The sequence below is a fragment of the Marmota marmota genome, unplaced genomic scaffold (assembly GCF_001458135.2).
Source record: "Marmota marmota marmota unplaced genomic scaffold, marMar, whole genome shotgun sequence".
NCBI classification, from domain to species: domain Eukaryota; kingdom Metazoa; phylum Chordata; class Mammalia; order Rodentia; family Sciuridae; genus Marmota; species Marmota marmota.
Genome location: NW_026000171.1, coordinates 1,540,791 through 1,564,721, shown reverse-complemented (window position 1 = coordinate 1,564,721; position 23,931 = coordinate 1,540,791). Strand labels below are relative to the sequence as shown.

At 45.9% G+C, this 23,931-nt stretch overlaps 2 protein-coding genes across 2 annotated transcripts; both read right to left on the bottom strand.

Moving 5' to 3' along the window:
* Window positions 1-10,406, bottom strand: C1r (complement C1r). The gene is made up of 11 exons (XM_015500653.2): window positions 10,239-10,406; window positions 9,317-9,545; window positions 7,988-8,180; window positions 7,520-7,666; window positions 7,218-7,414; window positions 6,787-6,934; window positions 6,447-6,568; window positions 4,569-4,647; window positions 4,054-4,209; window positions 1,334-1,408; window positions 1-871 (listed from the first exon to the last, which is right to left on the bottom strand). Coding segments are annotated over exons 1-11 (2,118 nt in total). The 5' UTR covers window positions 10,241-10,406; the 3' UTR covers window positions 1-101.
* Window positions 10,407-14,495: 4,089 nt separating this feature from the next.
* On the bottom strand, window positions 14,496-23,692 carry C1rl (complement C1r subcomponent like). The gene is made up of 5 exons (XM_015500652.2): window positions 23,537-23,692; window positions 21,178-21,367; window positions 18,592-18,717; window positions 18,367-18,441; window positions 14,496-15,454 (listed from the first exon to the last, which is right to left on the bottom strand). The coding sequence occupies exons 1-5, from the start codon at window positions 23,603-23,605 to the stop codon at window positions 14,682-14,684; spliced, it is 1,233 nt and encodes a 410-aa protein (XP_015356138.1). The 5' UTR covers window positions 23,606-23,692; the 3' UTR covers window positions 14,496-14,681.
* Window positions 23,693-23,931: the final 239 nt, after the last annotated feature.

The window sequence follows — 23,931 nt, the reverse complement described above, 5'->3', positions numbered from 1 at the left end:
TTTCTGCATCAGCGGTTTTAATGTGGGTTCTTAGTGGTGATCTACTGGTCAGATTACTATGTTTTACTGCTCTCTGGATTCTGGCCTAGTGAAATCTAGGCTCAGACATCCTCCCCAATCTCTTTCTTGATCCAGTCCACATAACTGAGTAGTTTGGTGTAGAAGCCATATCCTTTACTGCATCCGATGCCCCAGGATACGATGCCCGTAGCCACCCAGCGATCGCTGTTGGTGTCCCTCACTGCAAAAACACCTCCGCTGTCACCCTGGCAGGCATCCTGCTTTAGAGATGGGTCCCCCGTACAGAACATGTTTTGAGAAAACACATCGTTACTCTGTTTTTCCTGGAGCCACCTCTCACATGCCTTTCGATCAGCTACAGGTAAGCGGACAAACCTGAGGTCGTTAGCAATCCTCTCCTCTGTTATCCCAAAGCCACTGACATAGCCCATGAGACCTTTATCATAGAAGGTCTCATTGTCAGGGAGGCAGATGGGGAGGATGTTGGGGCCCAGGGTGACACTGTTTTCAAGCTCCAGCAGGGCAATGTCCCCCTCAAAACTGTGGGACTCGTCCTGACGATAGTCTGGGTGGACGATGACCCTGTGGACAGGGTGATTTCCCAATTTCTGGATCTCCTCCACATTTGTGTGGCCCAGAAACACATCCTTGGTGACATTTTCCTGTGCGTTGTGGTCCTTGGGGAAGAGAGTGTGGGCGGCTGTGAGGATCCAGCGGTCACCCAGCAGGGCCCCACCCCCTCGCCCGTAGATGACGGTGTACGCCTGCCAGGGGAAGTTGCCCGGCTGCGCTTTTTGCCCTCCAATGATTCGCTGCTTCTGTTGCACAGGGTTGACGGGCTTCCCACACACTAGAGAAGAGAGACAGGAGGACAAGACCAGTCAGCCCGGGTCCTGCCCCCCCCCCTTCTGTGGCCAGTCAGTTCCCCTCCTCCCTTCTGTTTGATTCTTGCCCATTTTCTTTCTCCTCTCTTCCTACGCCCTGTTCTTGGACCTATTGTGGGCAGTTTCTCCTCTTCTTGTTTATTTCTTCCTGGGATTTCTCTTATATTTATTCCCTGATTTCCCATCGGTGAAAATGCTAGAGCATCAGGACTGGGTCCAGTTCTCTGTGCCTCTCTTACTTTCTCCTAGTACATTCCTCCTCGTCTCTGTATTATTCTCCTTTGCCCTTACTCCTCATCTCTGGTTTTTACTTCCAGCTAAAGTATCTCTCTCCTCACTCGGGTCTCCTTTCTCTGTGCCATGCTTCTTCTGGGGTCGGGCAGGGCTGCTTTAGATATCAAGGATGGCCCCAGAGGGTTTCCACTCACCTGGCAAACACCGAGGGATTTTCTCTCCTTCCTGTTCATTCTTCCAGATGCCCTGGGCTGTGCAGGTGTACAACCCTGAGGGTGGGAAGGGTAAGAAAGCCAGGTTGCAGAAGCCAGTGAGCACTGACTGTGTTGTTACAGGGAGATGGGAGATAAGGAACCAACACAGATGAGGATGAAAGTTAAACTGTTCAAATATATAAGGATAAAATATCAAAAATGTTAAGAGGCTCTTACATATATTTTTGTTTTAAGGTCAAGTGGAAAAAAATTAGAGTACTTAACTACATGTCTAATGTGAGGCCTATTTGTGCAAGTAGTCATAAAACCAAAGAAATATATCCAAATCTTATCAGTGAGGCTTTTTTTTTGGTACTGGGGATTGAATCCAGGGGTACTTAACCACTGAGCTACGTCCCCATACTTTTGTATTTTTTACTTGAAGACAGGGTTTCACTAAGTTGCTTAGGACCTTGCTAAATTGCTAAGGCTGGCCTCTAACTGATCCTGCCTCAGCCTCTGGAATTATAGGCATGTGCCACCATGCCCAGTTAGTGACACATCTTGGTAGTGGGATTGCAGATAATTATGGTAGCTACTTTTTTTTTTGGTACTGGAATTGAACTCAGGGGCACTCAAATACTAAGTCACAACCCCAGCCCTATTTTGCATTTTATTTAGAGACAGGGTATCACTGAGTTGCTTAGCACCTCGATTTGCTGAAGCTGGCTTTGAACTCATGATCCTCCTGCTTCAGCTTCACTAGCTACTGGGATTACAGGTGTGTGCCACTTGCCCAGCATTAGCTACTTTTTTTTGCTTGTTGACAATGTACCATGCTTTTGGCTAAGCATTTTGTCTACATTATCTCATTTATGTGCCACCAGTGATACTTTCAGGTACATATTATCTTCAATTTATACAGATGTGGAAACTGAGTTTAAATAATTTGCACAAGGTCAAAATATTCTTTTATTTATTTGTTGGTATTGGAGATAGAACCCAGGAATGATTTACCACAGAGCTGCATCTCTAATCCTTTTAATATTTTATTTTGAAACATGGTCTCACTAAGTTGGTTAGGGTCTCATTAAATTGTTGAGGCTTGCCTTAAACTTGTGATCCTCCTATTTCAGCCTCCGAAGTCTCTGGGATCGATCACAGAAGTACACCACTATGCTTAGCAGGATCACAGAATTTCTAAGCACCAGAACTAACATGAATAGGGAGAGATGTCTGACTCCAAAGCCCATCTCTTAATGCATATCATACATAACCTAGTTTTTTTTTTTTTTTTTTTTTTTTTACAGTGCTGGGGATGGAACTCAGGGCCCCTCATACTTTTTTTTTTTTTTTTTTGTATCCAAGGATTTGAACACGGGGGTTACACTCGACCACTGAGCCACATCCCCAGTCCCTATTTTGTATTTTATTTAGAGACAGATGTCTCACGGTCTCGATGAGTTGCTTAGGNGTTGTTTTTTTTTTTTTTTTTTTTTTTGTACCAAGGATTGAACACGGGGACACTCGACCACTGAGCCACATCCCCAGCCCTATTTTGTATTTTATTTAGAGACAGAGTCTCACTGAATTGCTTAGTGCCTCACTTTGGCTGATGCTGGCTTTGAACTTGCAATCCTCTTGTCTCAGCCTCCCGAGCCACTGCGTCCAGCTCCTTCACACATGTTAGGCAAGTGCTTTACCATTGAGCTATACCCCCAACCTTGATTTTTTTTTAAGTTTTCAAGATACCCATAGATGATTTTGAGAGTCATTAAGTAAACCTAAATGAAAAAAATCACAATATTCACCCTGGGTGGGAAGAATGGAGGGGCAAGTCTCACTGAAACTGTAGTGGTGGTGATGGTAATGGTGGTCACAGTGGTGGTGATGATAGTAATGGTAGTGTTGGTGGTGATGGTGGAATTGGTATTGACAATGGTGATATTGGTAATGGTACTGGTGGTGTTGGTGGTGTTGATGATGGGAGTATTGGTATGGTGATGGTGATGGTGGTGTGTGTATTGGTTTTCGTAGTGGTGGTAATAATGATGATTGTGGCAATGATGTTGCTGGTAATAATGGTGATGGTGGTGACTGTGGTGTTGGCATTGGTAATGATGATGTTATGGATACCCTTGGTGCTGGTAATGGTGGTGATGGTAATGATGTTGGTGGCGATGGTGGTGGTGGTGATGTTATTGTTGGTAAGGATGGTATTGGTATTGTTAGCAATAATGGTTATGATGGTGTCTGTGCTAGTGTTGGTGCTGTTGGTGGTGATGATAGTGTTGTTACAAGTAGTGATAGTGACTGTGTTGATGATAGTAGTGGTGGTGAAAAGGAAATGACAGTTTATGAAGTTCAAATCTTTTTCTTTGCATCAGCTCTGGTACCACCTTCTTCAAAACTAACATCGGGGCTGGGGATGTGGCTCAAGTGGTAGCAGGCTCGCCTGGCATGCATGTGGCCCGGGTTCGATCCTCAGCACCACATACAAGCAAAGATGTTGTGTCCGCTGAAAACTAAAAAATAAACATTAAAAAAAATTCTCTCTCTCTCTCTCTCTCTAATAGACTTTTCAGACTGTAATTTCAGGAGGAGCCAGTGTCCTGGGAAGATATATTAGCATACATTCCCTAAGGATTCCACTGGAAGACATCTCAGACATCCCAAGAAGATGTAAAGGAGAGAGGACTGTCATTGGCATCAGTTCCTACCTCGTGCGTTCTCGTTGCTGCCAGGTCTGATCTGCATCTTATAATATGGCTCATGGCAGTAGTACTGGATTTGGGCCTCGTAGGTGTTCACCCCACTTCTGGTGATGTAATTGAAGTCCCCATTAGACAGGCTTCGGGGCTGCCCACAGTCCTTGACTAGGGGAGAACACAAGATTGTGTGAGAACTGAGAATGACTGCCCTGGAGCTTCAGTAGGGGGAATGTAAGTTGTCTGCCTGCAGAACAGAGTGAGAAACTTAGATAAATACAGTCAGTGAGGAGGGCACTTGCAAAGGACAGGAGTTGGATGGGGTGAAATTTGGTTCTGGTAGAGCCCATTGATCTTGAGGAGATGGGGCTGAGTGGTTCCTAAGATGGGCCATAAGCTTCAAAGAGCAAGTCACGGAGAGGGGCTCTTGGAGACAGCCTAGCCTGTACCCCCTCTTTCCTTCTCAGCTCAGGTACCCAAAGCTGGGAGGTCGCCAATGGAAGACATAGCCCTGAATTGTGACTTACTCTTGCACCTGGGCATGGCACGATGCCATGTGCCATCATCCTGGCAGACAGCTGTGAAGGACAGCAGTGCCTGGTTCCCCTGTTTGAGCAAAGGTGAGAGGTGCTGTTAGTACCAGGAGACAGGCAGCTGTCCTTCCCCACACAGGAGCAGTAGGGAGTTTCAAGTCGGCTTTTGAGCTCTCAGACCTGGGCTCCCCCACTAGGGCCCATCATGGCCTCCTGCCTTCTTCAAAACTAGTACTTTTCAGACTGTAATTTCTCACTAGCCAGACCTCTCAGTCCAGAGCCACAGATCGACTCACAAAGCAGAAAGTTGGACCCAATAAGCTTCCCTCCAGACTCTTGCCTGTTCTCACTAAACCCTACGATTTAAAATTTCAAAACAAGAAAACAAACAATAAAACCCACAAGTCAGGATGGGTTTTTGTATTGAAAGAAAAAAACTTCACCTTAGAGTAAACCAATGCTTTTCTCTCCCTGGAATTCCCTGTATCACATTTTCTTTCCCAGATTATACTATTTCTTTCCTTTCTTTCATCACTGGGAATTGAATCTACTATTGAGCTACATTTCCAGCTCTTTTTAAAATTTTTTTTGTTTTTTAGTTGTTGATGTACTTTTATTTTATTTGCTTATTTATATGTGGTGCTAGGAATTGAACCCAGTGCCTCACATGTATGAGGCCAGCACTCTACCACTGAGCTATAACTCCAGCCCATATATATATATATATATATATATATATATATATATATATAATATATAATATATATATATATTTTAATTGTTGATGGGCCTTTATTTTATTTATTTATATGTGGTGCTGAGAATTGAACCCAGTGCTTCACACATGCAAGGTAAGCACTCTACCACTGAGCCACAACCCGAGCCCCTCTGGCACTTTTTAATTTTTATTTATTTTGATATTGGGGATTGAACCTGGGGGCACTTAACCACTGAACTTACCTCCCCAGTCCTTTTTTAAATTTTGATACAGGGTGTTGTTGAATTGCTGAGAGTCTTGTTAAGTTGCTAAGCCTGGCCTTAAACTTGTGATCCTCCTGCCTCAGCCTCCTGATTTGTTGGGATTACAGGTGTGGGCCACTATGCCCAGCCAGTTGTAGATTTCATTTCATTTCATTTATTATTATTTTGGGTACCAGGAATTGAACCCAGGATTGCTTAACCACTTAGCTACATCCTCAGCCCTTTTTATTTTTCATTTTGAAACAGTCTTGCTAAGTTGCTGAGGCTGGCTTTGAACCTGCAATCCTCCTACTTCAGCCTCCTGAGTCACTGAGATTACTGGCACCACCATTCCTTGCCAATTGTTTATTTTTAAAGAGTAGCACAAGTTTTTGTGATAATGGCCCATTGACAAAACCATATTCTCTCTTGAGTCTGCAAAGCTGAGGACAGGTCAGTGGGCCTGGGATGAAACCATCAATATGCAGAAAAGAGCCCTGGAGCAGGAGTAGGAGATTTGGGTCCCAGTCCCTACTATACCAAATCATTACGTGATGCTAAATAAGTCACCACATCTCTACCCTGCCTTTTCTGCCAAGAGTTATCGGACTAGATCACTAGTCCTTAAACTTGTCTGCATATTAGATCACCTTGGGTGGATTTAAATAATCCTAATACCCAGGGTGCACTATAGACTCATGGAATCAAGAGTCTCTTGTGGGGGACCCAACATTGGTATTTTAAAAACTCTCTTGAGTGCAGTCAAGTGTGAGAGCTGGTAGATCAGGTGACTCTCCAGCTCAAACCTTGATGATTCCAGTTGTGTGTGAGTCTAGGGCTGCTGTGGACCTACCTGTTGGAATCCTCCTGAGACACTGGATTGGCTTTCTCTCCTCAGCCTGAGGCTCTTACCTCCACGAGCTGGTAGCCTTGTTTGCAAGTGGCGATGAAGTAGTCACGGAACTGGTACTGAGGCTGCAGTTTTTGGATGATGGTGAACTCATCCAGGGGCTTGGGCTGGGGACACTTGATAACTGTTGAGGAGACCAGTGGGCATGGTTATTTCAGAGCCACTTGATTTTCTTTTCCCCCACTCTCTCTCCCCATTGCTGGCCAGCAAGGGAGGTCCCCATGAAGCTTATTTTCATTTTTTGTTTATTTATTTATTTGGTGCTTGTGTTGGAACCCAGGGCTTTCTGCATGCTAAGCATAAGCTCTACACTGAACTCTGGCTGCAGTCTAGGAAGCTTACTGTCAGTGGTATAGTGCAGCTTCCAGCCCCTGCTGTCCCCCGACTCATCTGTGAAGAACAGCAGATCCACGGCATTGCTGCTGGTGTCAAGGTCAGGAGGTCTTTGGTTCCCACAGAACTCGCCCAAGTTCTTTCCATTAGCATAGATCTGATGGGGGAGGAGGGATGGTTATTTCTCCAGCTAGGACATTTTTTAGACAGGGATGCCTGGGTGTGAGCCTGGTGACCAGGGAGGTGGTGGTGGTGGAATCTTGCCTTGTGTATATTTTCAGCTGAAGGTCACTTTCAGTTTTGTGGGAACCTACCCAGCCTTTGTAAGGTGCTGGTCATCCCTCCCTCTTTGCCAGAGGATCCAGGAGCATAATGGGACAAGAAGAGCCAAGTGGATATGGGGAGAAGAAGGGGTCTTTCAGTGGGGTAGGGAGCTGTACCTGGAGCTGGTCATAGGGGCAGTGCACTTGCTGGTGGTCGTCAATTTCAAAAGGCTCCAGGAACTTGATGTGAAGGGTGAGGCCCCGTTCTACCCGGATGCTGTAGTTGCAGCGCAGCTCAGGGGGGTAGGGCCGAGGGTACTCCAGGCTGGAGATGTAGCCGGATGGCTCTGTGTACAGCCCACTGCTGCACTCGGCTGTGAGATCAGAGCCAGAAGGGGTCACCAGGGTCTCTTGGGGTGGAGCAAGCTCCTGCTCTGTCCCTGTCTCCCTGCCTCCCTCCTGTGCCCACCTCAGTTTACCTTGGCAGGAATGCCCATCCTTCTGAAGCTCATAGCCTGGATGGCAGGAACAGAAGTAGCCGCCAATGTAGTTGTGACATAGGTGCTGGCACTGGGGCTGGGAGTCCTCCTCTGCTGAGTTGTGCTGGGAAGCACATTCATCGAGGTCTGGAAGAGATTCCAGAAAGAAGAGTTGAATTTCTGCTGGGAGACCTCTGCATTGGCTTTGGTCTTAGAGAGGTCAGTTACCAGGGGCCTAGAGATACAGTCAGTTTCTGACCACCTGGACCTCCAGGTCTTTCTAATGCTTTATAGGAATTGCCCAATGGGAACAGAGCCCAGGTTGACAGGCCTCTTTTGAATAAAGCTCTCTTGAAGGAAGAACAAGGAAAGCCAGGCTTTTGGCTCCTTGGAATTCAAGATTCCTTTTTTCTATCCCCCATTCAACGTGGCTGAGGCCAGAATCAAGGACTCCCTCAGGCCACTCACCCACAGCGTGATAGTAGGCCAGGAAGCCCTTGTAGAACATGATGGTCCCATTCTCCTCATTGGAAAAGTCTGTGTGGAAAGTCAGCAGCATCTTGGTCCCTTGGGACAAAAATTCTTTCTTCCCTGGGGGGTTGCCCAGTGCAGACCCCAGCTGCCCACAGAACCTTCCCAGATCTTTCTTATCAGCGGAGACCTGGTGGAGGAAGGACATGGGGTAGGAAGAAGCCCTGTGGAGGAATTGCTTCCCATGTGACAGGTTGGGGAAAGTCCTCCTCTCTCGCCCCAGAGAGAATCATGCCCCACAATGGCTCCAGCTGGTCACTGCTTGCTGGGCTCTGGCTGCTGCAATGTCCCAGGTGACTGATGTTCATGTGTCTGCCTGAGTCTCCCTGTGACTAACTCTTTGCATGTCCTCTTGTGCCTACTACCTCACTTCTCCTGTTTTATGCTCCCCCAGTGGATTGCAGGTCTCTCTTCATTCCCACCACTTCCTGTGCCCTTCTTCCACTGGAATCCTGGTCACCTCTGCCCAGCCTTTATCACTCCCTCATTCCTAGAGCCTAAACTGGTCTTTACTTTCTGTCTTCTTATTTCACCTCATCTTATTCAAGCCATTCACACCCTCTGGATATACCCAGTTGAATACAAGCTCCTGGGGCTCGCCAGCCTTAGCTGATTTTCCAACCTCTCAAAGGCAGGAGACGTGCCTCACTGTCACTGCCACCAACCCTTCCCTCCCTTGCAGACTCGCGAAGTCCTCTGTACTAGGAAGAGGCACCATTTTCATGTTTTTCTCTCATATCCTTCAGGCTGTCACCTGGGAATGGTAGTTAGAGAAAATTCACGGGCTTTGCTTGAATCTGGAATCTTATTTTTGCTGGAAATAGAAAGATAGGACTGGGAAGGAAACCCCCTTGGTTACAGAGATGAGGGAACTGAGTCCACCATCCTTGCTGAAGGCTGTACTCATACACATTTCTTTTTCTCATGTTGATGAGGCAGGCAGCCATGGAGATGTCCTCCATGAGAAAGGAAACTGAGGCATGGCTGTTTCCCAAAGACTACTAGCTAGTCAGCAGATTGGAGGTTTGTCTGACTCTTGTAGACTGAACCTCCTGAGAATGGGGCTGTGGCTTTGAGGGCTTTACAACCTGTGGGTACCCCATCTACAGAATCACCTGGTTTGCAGAACTCCACTTGGCACCTGCTTTTACAGGGCTGGGGTGGTGTTGGGGGTGGGCATGCTGTCCAGGGTGGTTAAGGCACAAGCCTGAGCATCCAGAAGGGGCTAGGACCTTCCCCCCTCTGCCCTCCCAATCTGACTCCTACCTTGACATAGTCATAGAAACAGCCTTCAGAAGGCTCCACGTCAAAATGCCAGAAGACGAGTTTCACTCTGTATCCCTTGGGGACTGTGATCACAGTGGTTGTCTCAAAGTTGTTGGGGTAAGGCTTGGGGTACAGAGGGGAAGTAACTTCTCCAAAAAGCTTCTGAGGGATGGGGGTGGAGACTCCTGCCCTACAGAACAGGGCTGACACCAAGAGGAAGAAGAGCCACCTGCCAAAAAAGGAAAAGGGTGTCTGTGGAGGTGGAGGGGTGCAGCACCCTTGCTATTTAGGCATTGGCTGGGGTGGGGGACAGGATGGCCATATTTCTCTGCCTTATCCCCTCTGTCCATTTCTAGACCTAATAGAGATGCTCTTGGTGGGGGTAGGTGGGGCAGGGGGCCTGGCCTCTGCAGTTGTTGCATCCCTCCCAGGGCAGTGTCCAGTCCAGAGGTCACCACATTCTCATCATGCTCCCTCCCCAGCCTTCTCCCCTGCCCTGCCCCCTCCATCCCCTTCTCTTCCCGGAATAAGGCTGGCTTGGGACCAGTCAATTGAGGGTGAGGGTTTCCAAACATGGCTCTCTTAAAGGACTCCCAAAGGTTCAGCAAAGGCCTCTGGGAGAAACCCTTCATGGAGTCTGAGAAACACACATGGGAGATCCTCCTCCTGGGAAGATCTCAATGATCCCAAAAACAAAAGAAGGGGAAGATCATATTGGCTTACAAATGTGAGGACTCCTCTGGTCCTCTAGAGGAGGGATAAGGGTATGTGTTCATGTGTGTATATGCATGTGTGCATTGGGATAGATGAGGTATACAAGTGGGGAAGGGTGTTTCTGTCTCCCTGAATAAATCTGGATACAGGCTTGCCTCCTATGCCCAAGATTCTCCCTCCCAACTTGGTGCCCATTAGCCTTACTCACATTTCTCAAGGCCCGTTTGTGTTTGGGTCCTCAGCTCTCCTGACAGCTTCTTGATGCACTGTGTGTTGAGGGAGACAGCAGTTGTGCAGAGGAGGGAAGGGGGAGGGAATGATTGTGGAGGTGGAGGGGGGACCATTCCCGGAGGAATGTTGTAGGGAATGAACTATTTGCATAATCAAAAAAAAAAAAAAAAATCTGTTTCCACTTTGTTTGGTTTTGGTTTTGAAATCCCTGGTAGTGGCGCCACCTGCTGGTACATTTGGGGAAGAGCTGTGGAGGAAGGTGGATCTGAATTTTTAAGGATCAGGAAGACTTTGGTTGGAACTTCAGACACTTAAGTTTCTAAATCTGATCAATATTTCTTCAAAGACTTTCCTAGGAGCTTCTGCTGTATTTTCAAAATTCCTATTGAACAGGCAAACAGGGAATCACAGACTGTTGGGGACTCCTTTTTTTGGGCTGCCTCTTTGCTTCCTTCCTTTCTTCCTTCCTTCCCTCCTTCCCTTTCTTTTTTCAAGACTGGGGATTGAACCCAAGGCCTTATGCATACTAGGCAAGTGCTTTATCACTAAGCTACAACCTCAGTCCCTTTTTAAAATCTTATTTTGAGACAGGGTCTCGCTAATTTGATCAGACTGGTCTGGAATGTACAATCCTCCTGCCTCAGCCTCCTGGGATTACAGATGCATCACCACAAAGTCTGTTCTTTTCTATTGACCCTGTTCTTCCTGTCCTTATTCACCCATCAGCCCTTGTCCAGGAGCACCCAGGGCTAAATGCCTGGAATGAAGTGACAGGAACAGTGGTGTAGGGGAGGGCCTGTAGGAGTGGCCAGAGGGAAATGGGTTTGGTTGTGTTGGGGCCCTGGCCTCTTTTACTCATGAATGACACTTAGGTGGAGAAGGAGGGTTATTATATCAGGTGACCCTAAAGCAGTATTAAGTGGTGAAATCCTCCCTCCCACCTCAGTGATCACAGGCTTGCCAACTTTCCTCTTAGAAAAATGGGGATAGCTTCGGAGGGGCAAGAAAAGTTCTCTTTCCTCAGCATCTGGTCAAGTTTGAGTCCTGATTATTACAGTTGCTTAGTGCTTAAGCAAAAGGGTGTGGCTGCAGAGCAAGAGTGACTTGGTCTTTTTCGAGAGGAAGCCTGGCCTCTGGGATAGCTCTCCTGTCCACCAGGACATGGTGTACTGTTTTCAATTTTTGCTCTTTGGGGGAGTCTTTTGTCATTAACTCTGCATAGCTCCAAATACCCTGTAGTACTGTGTCCCATAGGAGGCTCAGCCTGCAGAGCAGCCCTCCCAGTTCCTATACCTTTGTAGGCTGTCCTGCTTATTTTCCTTATGATATTGACTTCTCCATCACTCCATCCATCTGCCTGCCCACCTACTCATGTTACGGGTTACCTACTTAATGTGCTAAGCATTTTGCCAGACAGTGGATTGCAAGCACTCACCAAGATGGGCCAGTTGCCCATTTGGCAGTGACCAAGTCATTAGCAAATGCAGTTAGAGAGCAGGCACATGGAAAATGCAAGAATAACCAAGGTTTAGAGGCTTTACACACCAGGCTTATGTGTTGGAGTTGAAAACTGAGTCTGGTAGCAGGGCTGATTTAATGATGACATGATCTATGGACCTGTCGATCAGGAAAGACAAAAGATAGGGAGAAGGAGATGGACCAGATCAGAACATGAGGAGAAAGGGGAATTTTTGTCTATCATAATTACAATTGTAATTGCACAATAGTATCCTAATAGCAGTGTGTGTGTGTTATGTTCATAATGGGGGCAGGGAGAACAGGTGAGGAGGGAACAATATAAGAAGGTAAGTCTTAGCTGAAATTTTCTCATCCATCCTAGGAATTCCGATTTCTGTCTTGGTGTCATGTAACATCCTAGGGGTTCTGAGTTCTGTTCTGTCATGCAATATGACTGGAAAATGACAAACCTGGACCTTATCCACTTAGGCCCCACCTCCACTCTGCCTACCTGTTCAAAATAACCATTACTTACATGTTTTTGGTATGCCTTTGCCATATACCAAGAATAGAAGAAAGAGCCAGATGAAGATTGTGCCTGCATTTATTTAAGATATTATTATATTGTTCATTCCTTTTAGGACTTGGTTCTAGAGGAAATAAATTTCTTTCTTTTTCTTTTCTTTTCTTTTTGGTACTGGGATTGAACCCAGGGGCACTTTATCACTGAGTTACATCCCCAGCCCTTTTAATTTTTTACTCTGAGACAGGACAGGGTCTCATTAAGTTGCTGAGGCTGGCCTTGAACTTATGATCCTCTTGCCTCAGCTTTTCCCCAGTCTCTAAGATTACAAGCATATGTCACTGTGCTCCACAAAAAAGTTTCTTTCTTAAAATAATGGTAGGTTTGCTGTGTTTATATCTCTGTAATTCATCATCCATATCTATTTCTCTAGATTTGGATCATCCTCACCATCTTTAGTTATAGTTTTATATGTATAGATTTGGAGCTAGACATAGACCTAAATCTACATTTAGAGATATAAATAGATACAGATCTAGACATTCCCACATGGATATAGATATCTATTTTTGCCATGGTAGGGAGAAACTCATATCATTTTTAATAAAAAACTAAAAAAAAATAAGTAAAATGAAATAAATAAAAATGACACATGCTCCCTAAATTAAAAAAAAAAAAATTAGCCAATACAGAATGGGGGAGAAATGAACAGCCAAAATCATATCACCCAAAACACCTCTGTTTATTTATTTTTTTCTTTTTCTGTTTAATATTTTGAGTTTTTTTTTTTTCTCCCAGTATTGGGGATTGAGCCTGAGGTGCCTATCCTCCTATCTCAGCCTCTCCAGTAGTTTGGATTAAAGGCATGGGACTCCATGCTCACCTGAGAATATTTTTATTGTCTTCTGTACTGCCTATAGGTTTATAAAATAGAAGCAGAAGTAACCATATGTATGTACAACTTTGAATCCTGCTGTTTTGCCAGGATAAATATAACCTTTGACCATAGGGGAACTTGACTTTCAACACTAATAAATTTGTTCTCTGTTTTATGTTATTCATTTTCTATTTCCACTGAATAGTTGTATTTTACTTTTTGTATTCCACTATAAAGCACCTCAAACCATTACTAAAAATTAAAGAGTTGGTCTTCTCTGGGTAGCTGTACCTTCATGATGAGAGGGGCACCAACCAGGCTGTCTGCAGGAACTTCCAATCTAGCACCAGGCTCACGTAGGTGTTTGCATGGGACAGGCCAACAGGAAGGGTGAGCAGGTGATGCCATCTACACAGAAGCAAGACCTCTCAGGGAGGGAGAATCTGTGAGGATGTAGGGACCGGAACACGGAAGGGGGTGATGTGGTAGGTCTTGAGGAGAACTGGGAGGATCTTGGCATCCTGAAGGAGCACAGCCTCTGCAGTCAAACACCAGCTGTGGGACTAACACGGGTCACCGTAGCTCCCTGAACCTCAGCTTCCTCATTTGTAAGATGTGGATAATAGCACATTCTTTGCAAAAATAGTGTGAGGACTAAGTAAAATAACATGTGAAGCACCTGGCATAGAGAAGACGTGAAACAAAAAAGGGGATATTTTGATAATTGCATCTAGGAGTTGTAGTAGGTGATGAAGCCCATAGCTTGAATATTTGAAGGTCAATTAAAGGGTCTTTGGAATAGTTCAGAAAAAAAATGCAGTTTTGGGAGGGGGGTACAGGGGATTGAACCCAAGAGTGCTTGACCACTGAGCCACATCCCCAGCCCTTTTTAATATTTTATTAAAGACAGGGTCTCACTGAGTTGCTTAGGGCCTTGCTAAATTGCTGAGGCTGGCTTCAAACTCGTGATCCTCACAAAATTGCAATTTAGACCCCTTCCTCCATATTTCCTCTGAATAAGGATGAGAAGGTGACTTGTCCATAGGTGATTACAGGAGAGGCTGCGTCAGCAGATGAAGCACGGGAAAGGGATGCCAAAGACATGCACGGTGAGTGCTGAGAGATGTCCAGAGCTTGCTTCCCTGGTGCAAACATGCAGGAAGGTAGAGGGTGGGGAGAAGGGGGCTGTGGGGTGCTGCTTCCTGTTTGAGATGGTTTAGGTTGATGGGAGAGGATTTCTCTCCCATGTGCTGACTGCATCAATGACTTAAATAGGGGTTCCCTGCTTCTTCCTCCAGGGCTCGGTCCTCATCCCCAACCCTCTCTCTCTTTTTTTTTTTTTTTTTAAGACAGAGAGAGAGAGAATTTTTTAATATTTATTTATTTTTTTTAGTTCTCGGCGGACACAACATCTTTGTTTGTATGTGGTGCTGAGGATCGAACCTGGGCCGCACGCATGCCAGGCGAGCGCGCTACAGCTTGAGCCACATCCCCAGCCCCCTAACCCTCTCTTGACTGCAACCTCCACAGTGTAGACTGGTCACTGCTCAATTGTTCCAGGGTCAGTCCTTGCTGTCCATTACTCCTTTGATCCAGTCCACGTAGTTGAGTACTTTGGTGTAGAAGCCGTACCCCTTGCCACACCCAATGCCCCAGGATACGATGCCTGTGGCCACCCAGCGATGGGTGCGATCATCCCACACCACATAGACACTACCACTGTCCCCCTGGCAGACACTGTTCATCTGCATCTTATCCCCAACACAGAACATGTTGTCAGAGAACACCTCAGTTCGATGCCTCTCCCGGAGCCAGGCCTCACAGGCCTCCCTTGGAGCTACAGGCAGCCGTGAGTATTTCAGTTCCTCAGTTAACCAGCCCATCTCCACACCAAACCCACTGACATAGCCCCACAGGCCATCAAGGTAGAGGCTCTCGTTGTCAGGCAGACAGACTGGGAGGAGGTTGGGGCCCAGGGGGACGCTGTGCTGGAGCTCCAGGAGGGCGATGTCCCCATTGAAGTTGTGGGACTCGTTCTGATGGTAGTCTGGGTGCACAAAGACCCGGCGGACAGGGTAGTTTCCCACTTTCAGCATCTCAGCTATGTCTGTGTGGCCCAGGAACACATTCACGCTCCGGTTCTTCCTGAGGCAGATGCTGTCCTTAGGCTGGATGGTGTGGGCAGCAGTGAGGATCCATCTGTCGCCCAGTAGGGCCCCGCCCCCACGTCCATAGATGCTGGTGAAGGCTTGCCAGGGGAAGTTGCCCAGTTTAGCTTTGGAAGAACCCAGGATCTTTGGGTTCTGGGCAATGGGGGTGACTGGCTGTCCACAGACTGGGAGAGAGAGGGAGAAGGGAACAATCAGCCCTGCTACCAGACACATGGATTACAGCGCTGCTCTGTGAGTGTTGTGGTGGATGCATAAAGAAGGCCCCAGGTAATGCTCTGCATGGGATCAGGACCTTACGATGACACAGACCCATGAGTGTAGACCACAGGGACTGATGGAAGCAGTGAGTCAACTCTGACACTACTGGGCACATAACCTGTGTGGGACTCAGGACAGTGGACTGAGAGGTGGGGAGCCTGGATGAGCACTTTTGGGACTGACTCTGTGGGGCTCCCTTTCCTGCCTCCTCGGCCATCTTTAAGCCATTCCTCTAGACTCTTGGTGGGACTACCCCTGGGCCACATCATGGTGCCAGCAGAGTTTGTCTTTAGTACCTCTTGCCTGTTTTCTATGTCATTTCCTAATTTGTATCATGTGCATCTTCTGTCCTCCAACCCACTCCCTGAGCAGGAAACTTCAGGCTCGCCCTATGGTTTTCTGTGGATCCTATTGGATTTGGAAGGTAATGCTTTAGTTGAAAATGTGGCCAGGTGCAGTGGTGCACACCTGTAATCCCAGCAACTTGGGAAGCTGAGGAAGGAAGATCGCAAGTTCAAGGCCAGCCTTGGTAACCTAGTGAGACTCTGAGCAACTTAGTGAGACCTTGTCTCAAAATAAAAAATAAAAAGGGCTGGGAATGTGGCTCAGTAGTAAAGTACCCCTGGATTCCACCCTCAGTACTGGAAAAACAAAAGTGAATTATAAGTGATGGGTTTGAACCTTCATATTGCTGGTGAGATGTAAAATGTGGCAGCTTCTATGAAACACAGTTTGGTGGTTCCCCAAAAAGTTAAAGATGGAATTATCATATGATCCAGCCACTTCACTCATATCAGTATATTATTCATAATAGGCAAAAGTGGAAAGAAGGGACTGGGGCTGTAGTTCAGTGGCAGAGCACTTGCCTAGCACATGTAAGGCACTGGATTTGATCCTTAGCACTGCATAAAAATAAACAAATAAAATAAAGGCATGCTGTCCATCTACAACTACAAAAAATTTTAAAAAGTGAAAATAATCCACATGACATGCCCATCAGTTGATATATGGATAAATAAAATGTGGTATATAGGCACAAATGGATATTATTTAACTATAAAAAGACTGAGGGCATAGCATGGTGGTGCTCAACTGTAATAAGAGCAGCTCAGGAGGCTGAGGCAGGAGGAAATTCAAAGCCAGCCTCAGCAATTTAGTGAGGCCCTAAGCAACTTAGTGAGACCCTGTCTTTAAATAAGTAAATAAAAAGGGCTGGGATGTGGCTCAGTGATTAAGCACCCGTGGGTTCAATCCCTGGTACCAAAAAAGAAAAAAAAAAGTATAAAAGGAATGAAGTCCCCTGTGCACAGTGGTGCACGCCTGTAATCCCAGCAGCTCAGGAGGCTGAGGCAGGAGGATCCTGAATTCAAAGTCACTTCAGAAAAAGCAAAGCACTAAGCAACTCAGTGAGACCCTGTCTCTAATATAAAATACAAAATAGGGCTGGGGATGTGGCTCAGTGGTCCAGTGTTCCCGAGTTCAATCCCCCTGTACTACTGCCCCCTGAAAAAGAATAAAGTACTGCTACAAAGTATACATATTATAACATTGATGAACCTTGAAAACATTATACTAGGTGGGAGAAGCCAGACACATATTGTGTGATTCTACTTGTATGAGATGTCCAGAATAAACAAATCTACAGAGACAGAAAGTAGATGAGTGGTTTCCAGGGGATGGAGGAACAGAGAGTTAGAGGTACTGGGTTTTTCAGATGGAGGATGGTGGAAATGTTCTGGAATTAGTGGTATTGTTTTTACAAAATCTACTGAATTGTACACTTCAAAATGGTTAAAATGGTGAATTTTGTCTCAGTTAAAAAAAAAAAAAACGTAGAGGGCTAGGGCATAGCTTACTGGTTAGAGCACTTGTCTAGCATATGCAAGGTCCTGGGCTTGAAGCTTGGCACCCTTCCCAACACACACACACACACACACACACACACACACACACACACACACACACACGTCTGCCATAGTGTAGCATCTAGGCAGGAAGATTTTGGGAGGGCAGGCAGAAAGCCTGTCTGTACCCTTAAAATACATACAAAGAGAATTTTCTCTTATTTCAACTTTCCTTTTCTTCCTCATTCACTCACCCAACTGATTATCCTCTTGTGCTTTTCTTTTCTCAGACATACTTTGACCCTTGAAGAATAAGGGACAAGCTCCTTGGCTCTTCTTTTCTGGGCCTTCCTAATTTCCTCCTCACTTTCTGTTCTCACACCTCTCTCTCTCTCTCTCTCTCTCTCTTTTTTTTTTTTTTTTTTTTNCATGTGCTAGGCAAGTGCTCTGCCACTGAACTACAGCCCCAGTCCCTTCTTTCCACTTTTGCCTATTATGAATAATATACTGATATGAGTGAAGTGGCTGGATCATATGATAATTCCATCTTTAACTTTTTGGGGAACCACCAAACTGTGTTTCATAGAAGCTGCCACATTTTACATCTCACCAGCAATATGAAGGTTCAAACCCATCACTTATAATTCACTTTTGTTTTTCCAGTACTGAGGGTGGAATCCAGGGGTACTTTACTACTGAGCCACATCCCCAGCCCTTTTTATTTTGTGATAGGATCTCGTTAAGTTGATCAGGACCTCACTAAACTGCTGAGGCTGGCTTTGAATTTGTGATCTTCCAGTCTCAGCCTCTCAAGGCGCTGAGATTACAGGCGTGCACCACCATGCTCATCTACTCTCATCTCCTCTTTCTACCCCAAGGCTTTCCTTTAGTCCCCTGTGTCCCACAGGTCAAGTTACAGCTGAGGCTTGTTTGGGAGTGACCATGAGAACAGCACTGGGCAGGTAACTACTCACCAGGTACACACTGAGGAATCTCCACCCCATCCTGTCTGTCCTTCCAGGTCCCCCAGGATGGGCAGCTGAGTGTCCCTGAGGAGCAAAATGGGGGTTGGGAGCAAAGAAGCAGACTCAGAACTGGAAGGTGTCAGGCTAACAGATTAGGTCCTTCGAGGGCCTTAGTAGGTCTTTGGGTGGGAGTGAGACAGATGGAAATTGCTTATTCAGCAGATGGGAACTCACCCGCTGGCACTGTCTGATAATAGGGTTCCTGGCAGTGTCTATGGATCTTGGAGGAGTTGGCTCCCGGTACAATGATGGGTTCAGAGCCTCCACTGGCCTGGTTGATGGGCTGACTGCAGCTCACAACTGTAGGAAAATAGCTGTCATTAGGCCTCACACAGACTTGCAAAGTGGCAACTCAGGAACTGGTTCTGGCCATAACTATATTTTGTTTGACTTGAACAGTGCTTTTTAAAAAGTATTCGAAGGCCAGGTGCCATGGCACATACCTGTAATCCCAGCAACTCTGGAAGCTGAGGCAGAAGGATGGCAAGTTTGAGACCAGCCTCAGCAACTTAGTGAGACCATGTCTCAAAATAAAGTATAAAAGAGGGGCTATAGATGTACTTCAGTGGTAGAGCACACCTGGGTTCAATCCCCAGTACCACCCCCCCAAAAAAAAAATTGAGCTAGTTCTTACTAACTGGTTGTCAACATGCAAAGACTTCAAAAATAACTATGGCTAAGTGGGATATGGGGGAGACAGAGACTTCCAAACATGGTTGGTGGGAGTGTAAATCAGTAAAACCTTTATGGAGGGGAATTTAACAATACCAAAAATAAAAATGCAAGTCTTTTTTGACTGACCATTTCAATTTCTAAGACTTAAAGATGCTCTCTTACACACACTCAGAAATGTATATGTAAGGCAATCCACATCATCATTGTTTATGGCAGTAAAATATCTATTGGCAGAGAATTGATTAAATAATTATGACATGTCAATCAAAGGGATATTCTGTGATCATTAAAAAGGAATGAGTCAATGCTAATCCTATGCATATGGAATGATTGTTAAGATACAGCAAGTGAGAGGGTGGAGTTGTTGCTCAATGGTAGAACGCTTGCCTGGCATGTGTGAGGCACTGGGTTTGATTCTCATCACCACATATAAATAAATAAAATGCAGGTCCCTTGACAACTAACTAACTAACTAACTAACTAACTAATTAAATAATTTTAAAGAAAGATATAGCAAGTGAAAAAACAATTTAGAACATTGTATATAGTATGTAACACACACATAATATATCTTCAAAGTGTATAGAATATTTTGGAAGAATATGCAGGAAATGGAAAGCAAAGTTGTTTCTGGAGAAAGTAACCAGGAACTAAGGGCCAGAGATCAGAGGAACACTTATCACACTATCTACTGTGTTTTTGCCTTTTAATTTAACACATGGAAGTACTTTTTTTAAAAAAAAGTCTGAGTCACCATTTGAAAAATCTAGAATTTTACTTAAAACTCTTTTTGGCTTCTCTTGATCTGTAAATACTGGGACTGTAAATCTGCCTGGAAACAATGGCTGGAGCTAAGCAATGATTTCCCCTTAATTGGGCTGCTTGCTAGTAGGGTCAAGAATGGGGCAAGGATGGGGTCCACCCAGATGTCCCTGAACCCCTAGCCTCAGCAGTCACTCAAGTTTCCACTTGTCCCTTCAAGATACCAGTATAGTGGCACCCCCTACTCCACAGAAAATTTTAATTAAGCTTCTCCAGAGACCCTCACCATAATTGTTCTTAGACTATCAGCAAGAATTTCTGCAAAAGAGTTTCAAAAGTGGTTAAGCTTCCTATTTCCTGTTGCTCTATCTTGTCATAACTATCTTGTGGGCCCGGAGGAGATCAGCACTCCAGATGTTGAGAACCCCTTTACTAGTTTTTCACAACATTTATGGGCTATCTAGTGTAGTAAATTTTCTAGTCTAAAATTACATATGATTGTAAGAGTTTTTAGGCGGAAAGTGTGTTTACAAAAGCAAAGTGTGATGAAGGAAGCACACAGGCTCCTTTAACACAGCCTCTAGCCTTAGCTAGGAAGCCTTTGCAGAGCTGTTTACATTTCAAAGGAAAGTAGTTAGATTCTGGGGAAAGTCTTTTTTTGGGGGGGAGGGTACTCAGGGGCACTTGGCCGCTGAGCCACATCCCCAGCCCTATTTTGTATTTTATTGAGAGACAGGGTCTCACTGAATTGCTTAGCTTCTTGCTTTTGCTGAGGCTGGCTTTGAACTGGATCCTCGGAGCCCCTGGGATTACAGGCCTATGCCACCACAGGTGGGGGTGGGGGTGGGGGTGTGGAGAGGGGGGAGTGAGGGGTGTCCAAAAGAGTAGATGAGTAGATGGTGCTGGTGCTAATTAGGTTCCTTGGAAAAACCAGCTGGTGGGGTGTGGGGAGGGAGAAGGGGAGGCAACTGTCCCTTTCCCAGGCACTGATTTTCACAGAGAGTGTCCTAGAGTTATTTTTGTATCCAGGCTTGGGTTGATTGCCCAGAACAATAGAAAAAACCTACTTTTATATGAACTTCTGCAGATTGTGAGTCTCTGAGCTCCCCCTCCCCCTATACACTGGGTATAAAGTTTTAAACATTTCTGAACTTTGGGTTCAGAGAAATTAACTGATTTAGATGAAAGCCTTCCTCTGGACCTGGGCTACAGCCAATACTGCTTCCTGCTGATTCCTCAGTGTCCAGCTTCATCTGTCCTACAACACCGGGACCATAGCTGGGGACAGAGGCTCTCTGCCTGCACCCAAGGAGGGATACTCACCCACAGCTTGGAAGAGGGCCAGAAAGCCCTTGTGGAGATGGGTGGTCTTGTCTTTGGAGGAAGTGTGTGCACGGAAGGTCAGCCGAAATCTCCTCCCTGAGGACACAAACTCCCCCTGACCAGGGGGGCTGCCCAGAGAGGAGCCCTGCTTACCACAGAGCTGGCTCAGATCTATCCTACTAGCTGAGATCTGAAAGGAAGACACAGAGGAGTGAGAGGTCAGGTAAGTATACAGTGAGTCTGCACCATTGGTGGACACAGGGTCACTTTTGGGTTAGTTGGTGTGTGACTCCAGTCCCACCTAGAAGGTCTGCACCTCTCTGGCACTCAAAGGCCACACTTTCTTTTTCTTTTTCTTTTTTTTGGTACTGGGAATTGAACCCAGAGGCACTTAACCACTGGGCCACATCCCCAGGCCTTTTTAATACTTTATTTAGAGACAGGGTCTCCCTGAGTTGCTTAGGGCCTCACTAAGTTGCTGGCTCTGGCTTTGAATTTGCTATCCTCCTGCCTCAGCCTCCCGAGCTGCTGGGATTATAGGCAGGTGCCACCGCACCCAGCTTGTGCCTCAGTATTTTGAGAAAAGCTGTACATTCCTGGATAAGAGTTTGGAAGAAATTAGTTACAGGGAGAACTAAGCAAACTAAAAATTGAAACAAAACCCAACAACCTTCCGGCCCTTGGAGAACTCCCTGTCATTACTGACTCCTGGGAAACCCAAAAGTTGGAGAAGGAAATATAATTACTGAATACTATGTGCACAAATGTGAAATAATAAATATAGATTCAACTAATAATGGTAACATTGATAAACTGGGAAAATTGGGCAAGGGAAATGTGGATGGTGAAGGTCTAAGAAAGATAAAACCAGTCCTTATTTTCTATGGTTGGAATTAATAGGAAATGAGAAATAATGAAAAATGAATAATAGACTAAAATTGAAAAGTGAGTAATAGACTGAAAATTAACAATGCATAATATAGTAAGCATTATTCATATATATGAAGGTAAATACCAAATGAAACCGTTACATGAATTGGAAAGGATTGCTCCTGGAGAGCAGCATTTAAGGGGGGGTGAGAGGAGTAGACTGCAGACTGCTATTTCTCATTAGAAGCCTTGAAAGACCCTGCTTTTTTTAAAAAAAAAAATATGTGCATGTTTTATTTTGATATAAACAAAATTTAAGCCAAAAGACAATATAAAGTACTGTTCTAAAAATGTCCTCATTCTGAATAATGCCCATGCCCTAAGAAGTCTTGGGGTATCTTTGCCAAGGTAAACGTTTCCCAGGAACTCAACAATAGCTGATGTGTGAGTCCTTGACCTTTTCCTCTAGAGCTGCAATGTTTATGTTTCCTTTTGTAAGTCTAAAATGCAAGACCTGTCCTGCCACTTTCTCTTTTGTCCTCCAGCACTCAGATAGTAGCCAGGGACAGAGACACTGGTAGGAAGCCATGTTTTGGGTAGACTGCCACTTCCCTGACTTGCACTCTTCATCCCCCTGCCCCCCCCAGATGGGCGATTCAGGGCAGATTCACCTCCCACTGCCCCTGGGAGTCTCCCTCCCCAGGGTCCCTGAAAGCCCTCTCCCCGAGCTCACTGTGACAGAATCCCCTTCTGGAAATGGCTCTAAGTCGAAGTCCTGGAAGACTAACCTCACAGTAAACCCTCTGGAGCCTCAGTGCTGCTCTCTTGGCCTTTAAGATATGGCTTTGGGTACCCAGGGGATGTCAGCTCCTGGGGGAGTCACTAGGCCACGGGCACAGAGCCCTGTGTGGGGTAAGACTGGAGGACTCCCCAGAGGAGGAGCCAGCACCTGTGAGTAGGGGAGGCCATGGATATATGAAAATAACATATATCCATGGCCAAGTGACAATAAGGAATAGGAAGGCCTGTGGCAAAGGCAGGGCCAGTAGCTTTGGCCTCAGCCCTTGAGGCCTGGCCACTTCCTGTCTACTCCCTCATTATTACCCTTTCCTCACCCAATTCCTACAGCCTCCCATTCGGCTTGAGCTGCAGAACTCAGTTTTCCACCCTCTGAGGACATTGCCATTGCTCCTTTCCCTGGAGAGTCTCATCTGCAGAAGGGCTGCCTTCTGCCTGGATCTGAAGCAGCAATGAGGGTACAAGAGGGGGACATTTAAATGTTTCCTGTTCAGAGCATTAAGCCTGACCAGCCCCAGGGAAGAAGGCTGCTAGAGGCCATAAGCAAACTCCAGTTCCCTCTGGACTAACTGCTCTGTGCGTGTGTGTGCGTGGGCTGTGTGTACATAGGCTGCATGTGTCCTATTCCCTGTCCTATCCTCCCTCTCCTCACCCTTTTCCTCTTCCAGGCCTCTCCCCGGGGCACACTTACATCTTGCCTGGGCAGCTTGTGGAGGGAGGGCTTTTCCAGAGATAGCTCCCCAACTCTGGGACCAGCCATCTGGAACCAGACATCTGGAACCTGCTAGAGGACTTGGCCCAGGCCAGGGAACAGGAAGTGGGGCTGGAGAAGGCTCTGTGGGCCCTGTGGGGAGGAGGGAGAAGTTACTGGAAATGAGTTGAGTAACTAGTTCCCTTTTTCTAATTCTCTGGGTTGAGTGCCACCTGCTGTCCAATAGCTTATCCACCACAACTGGGAAAAGCAATCTCCAAAACCATGCTGGCCTTCAGGCATCAGAGTGGAGGGCACCACCTTTTGACACTTTTTTTTGATTTTTGTATACAGTAAAAACTAATTTTTACTGTATGTGTATCACGTGTGGTATG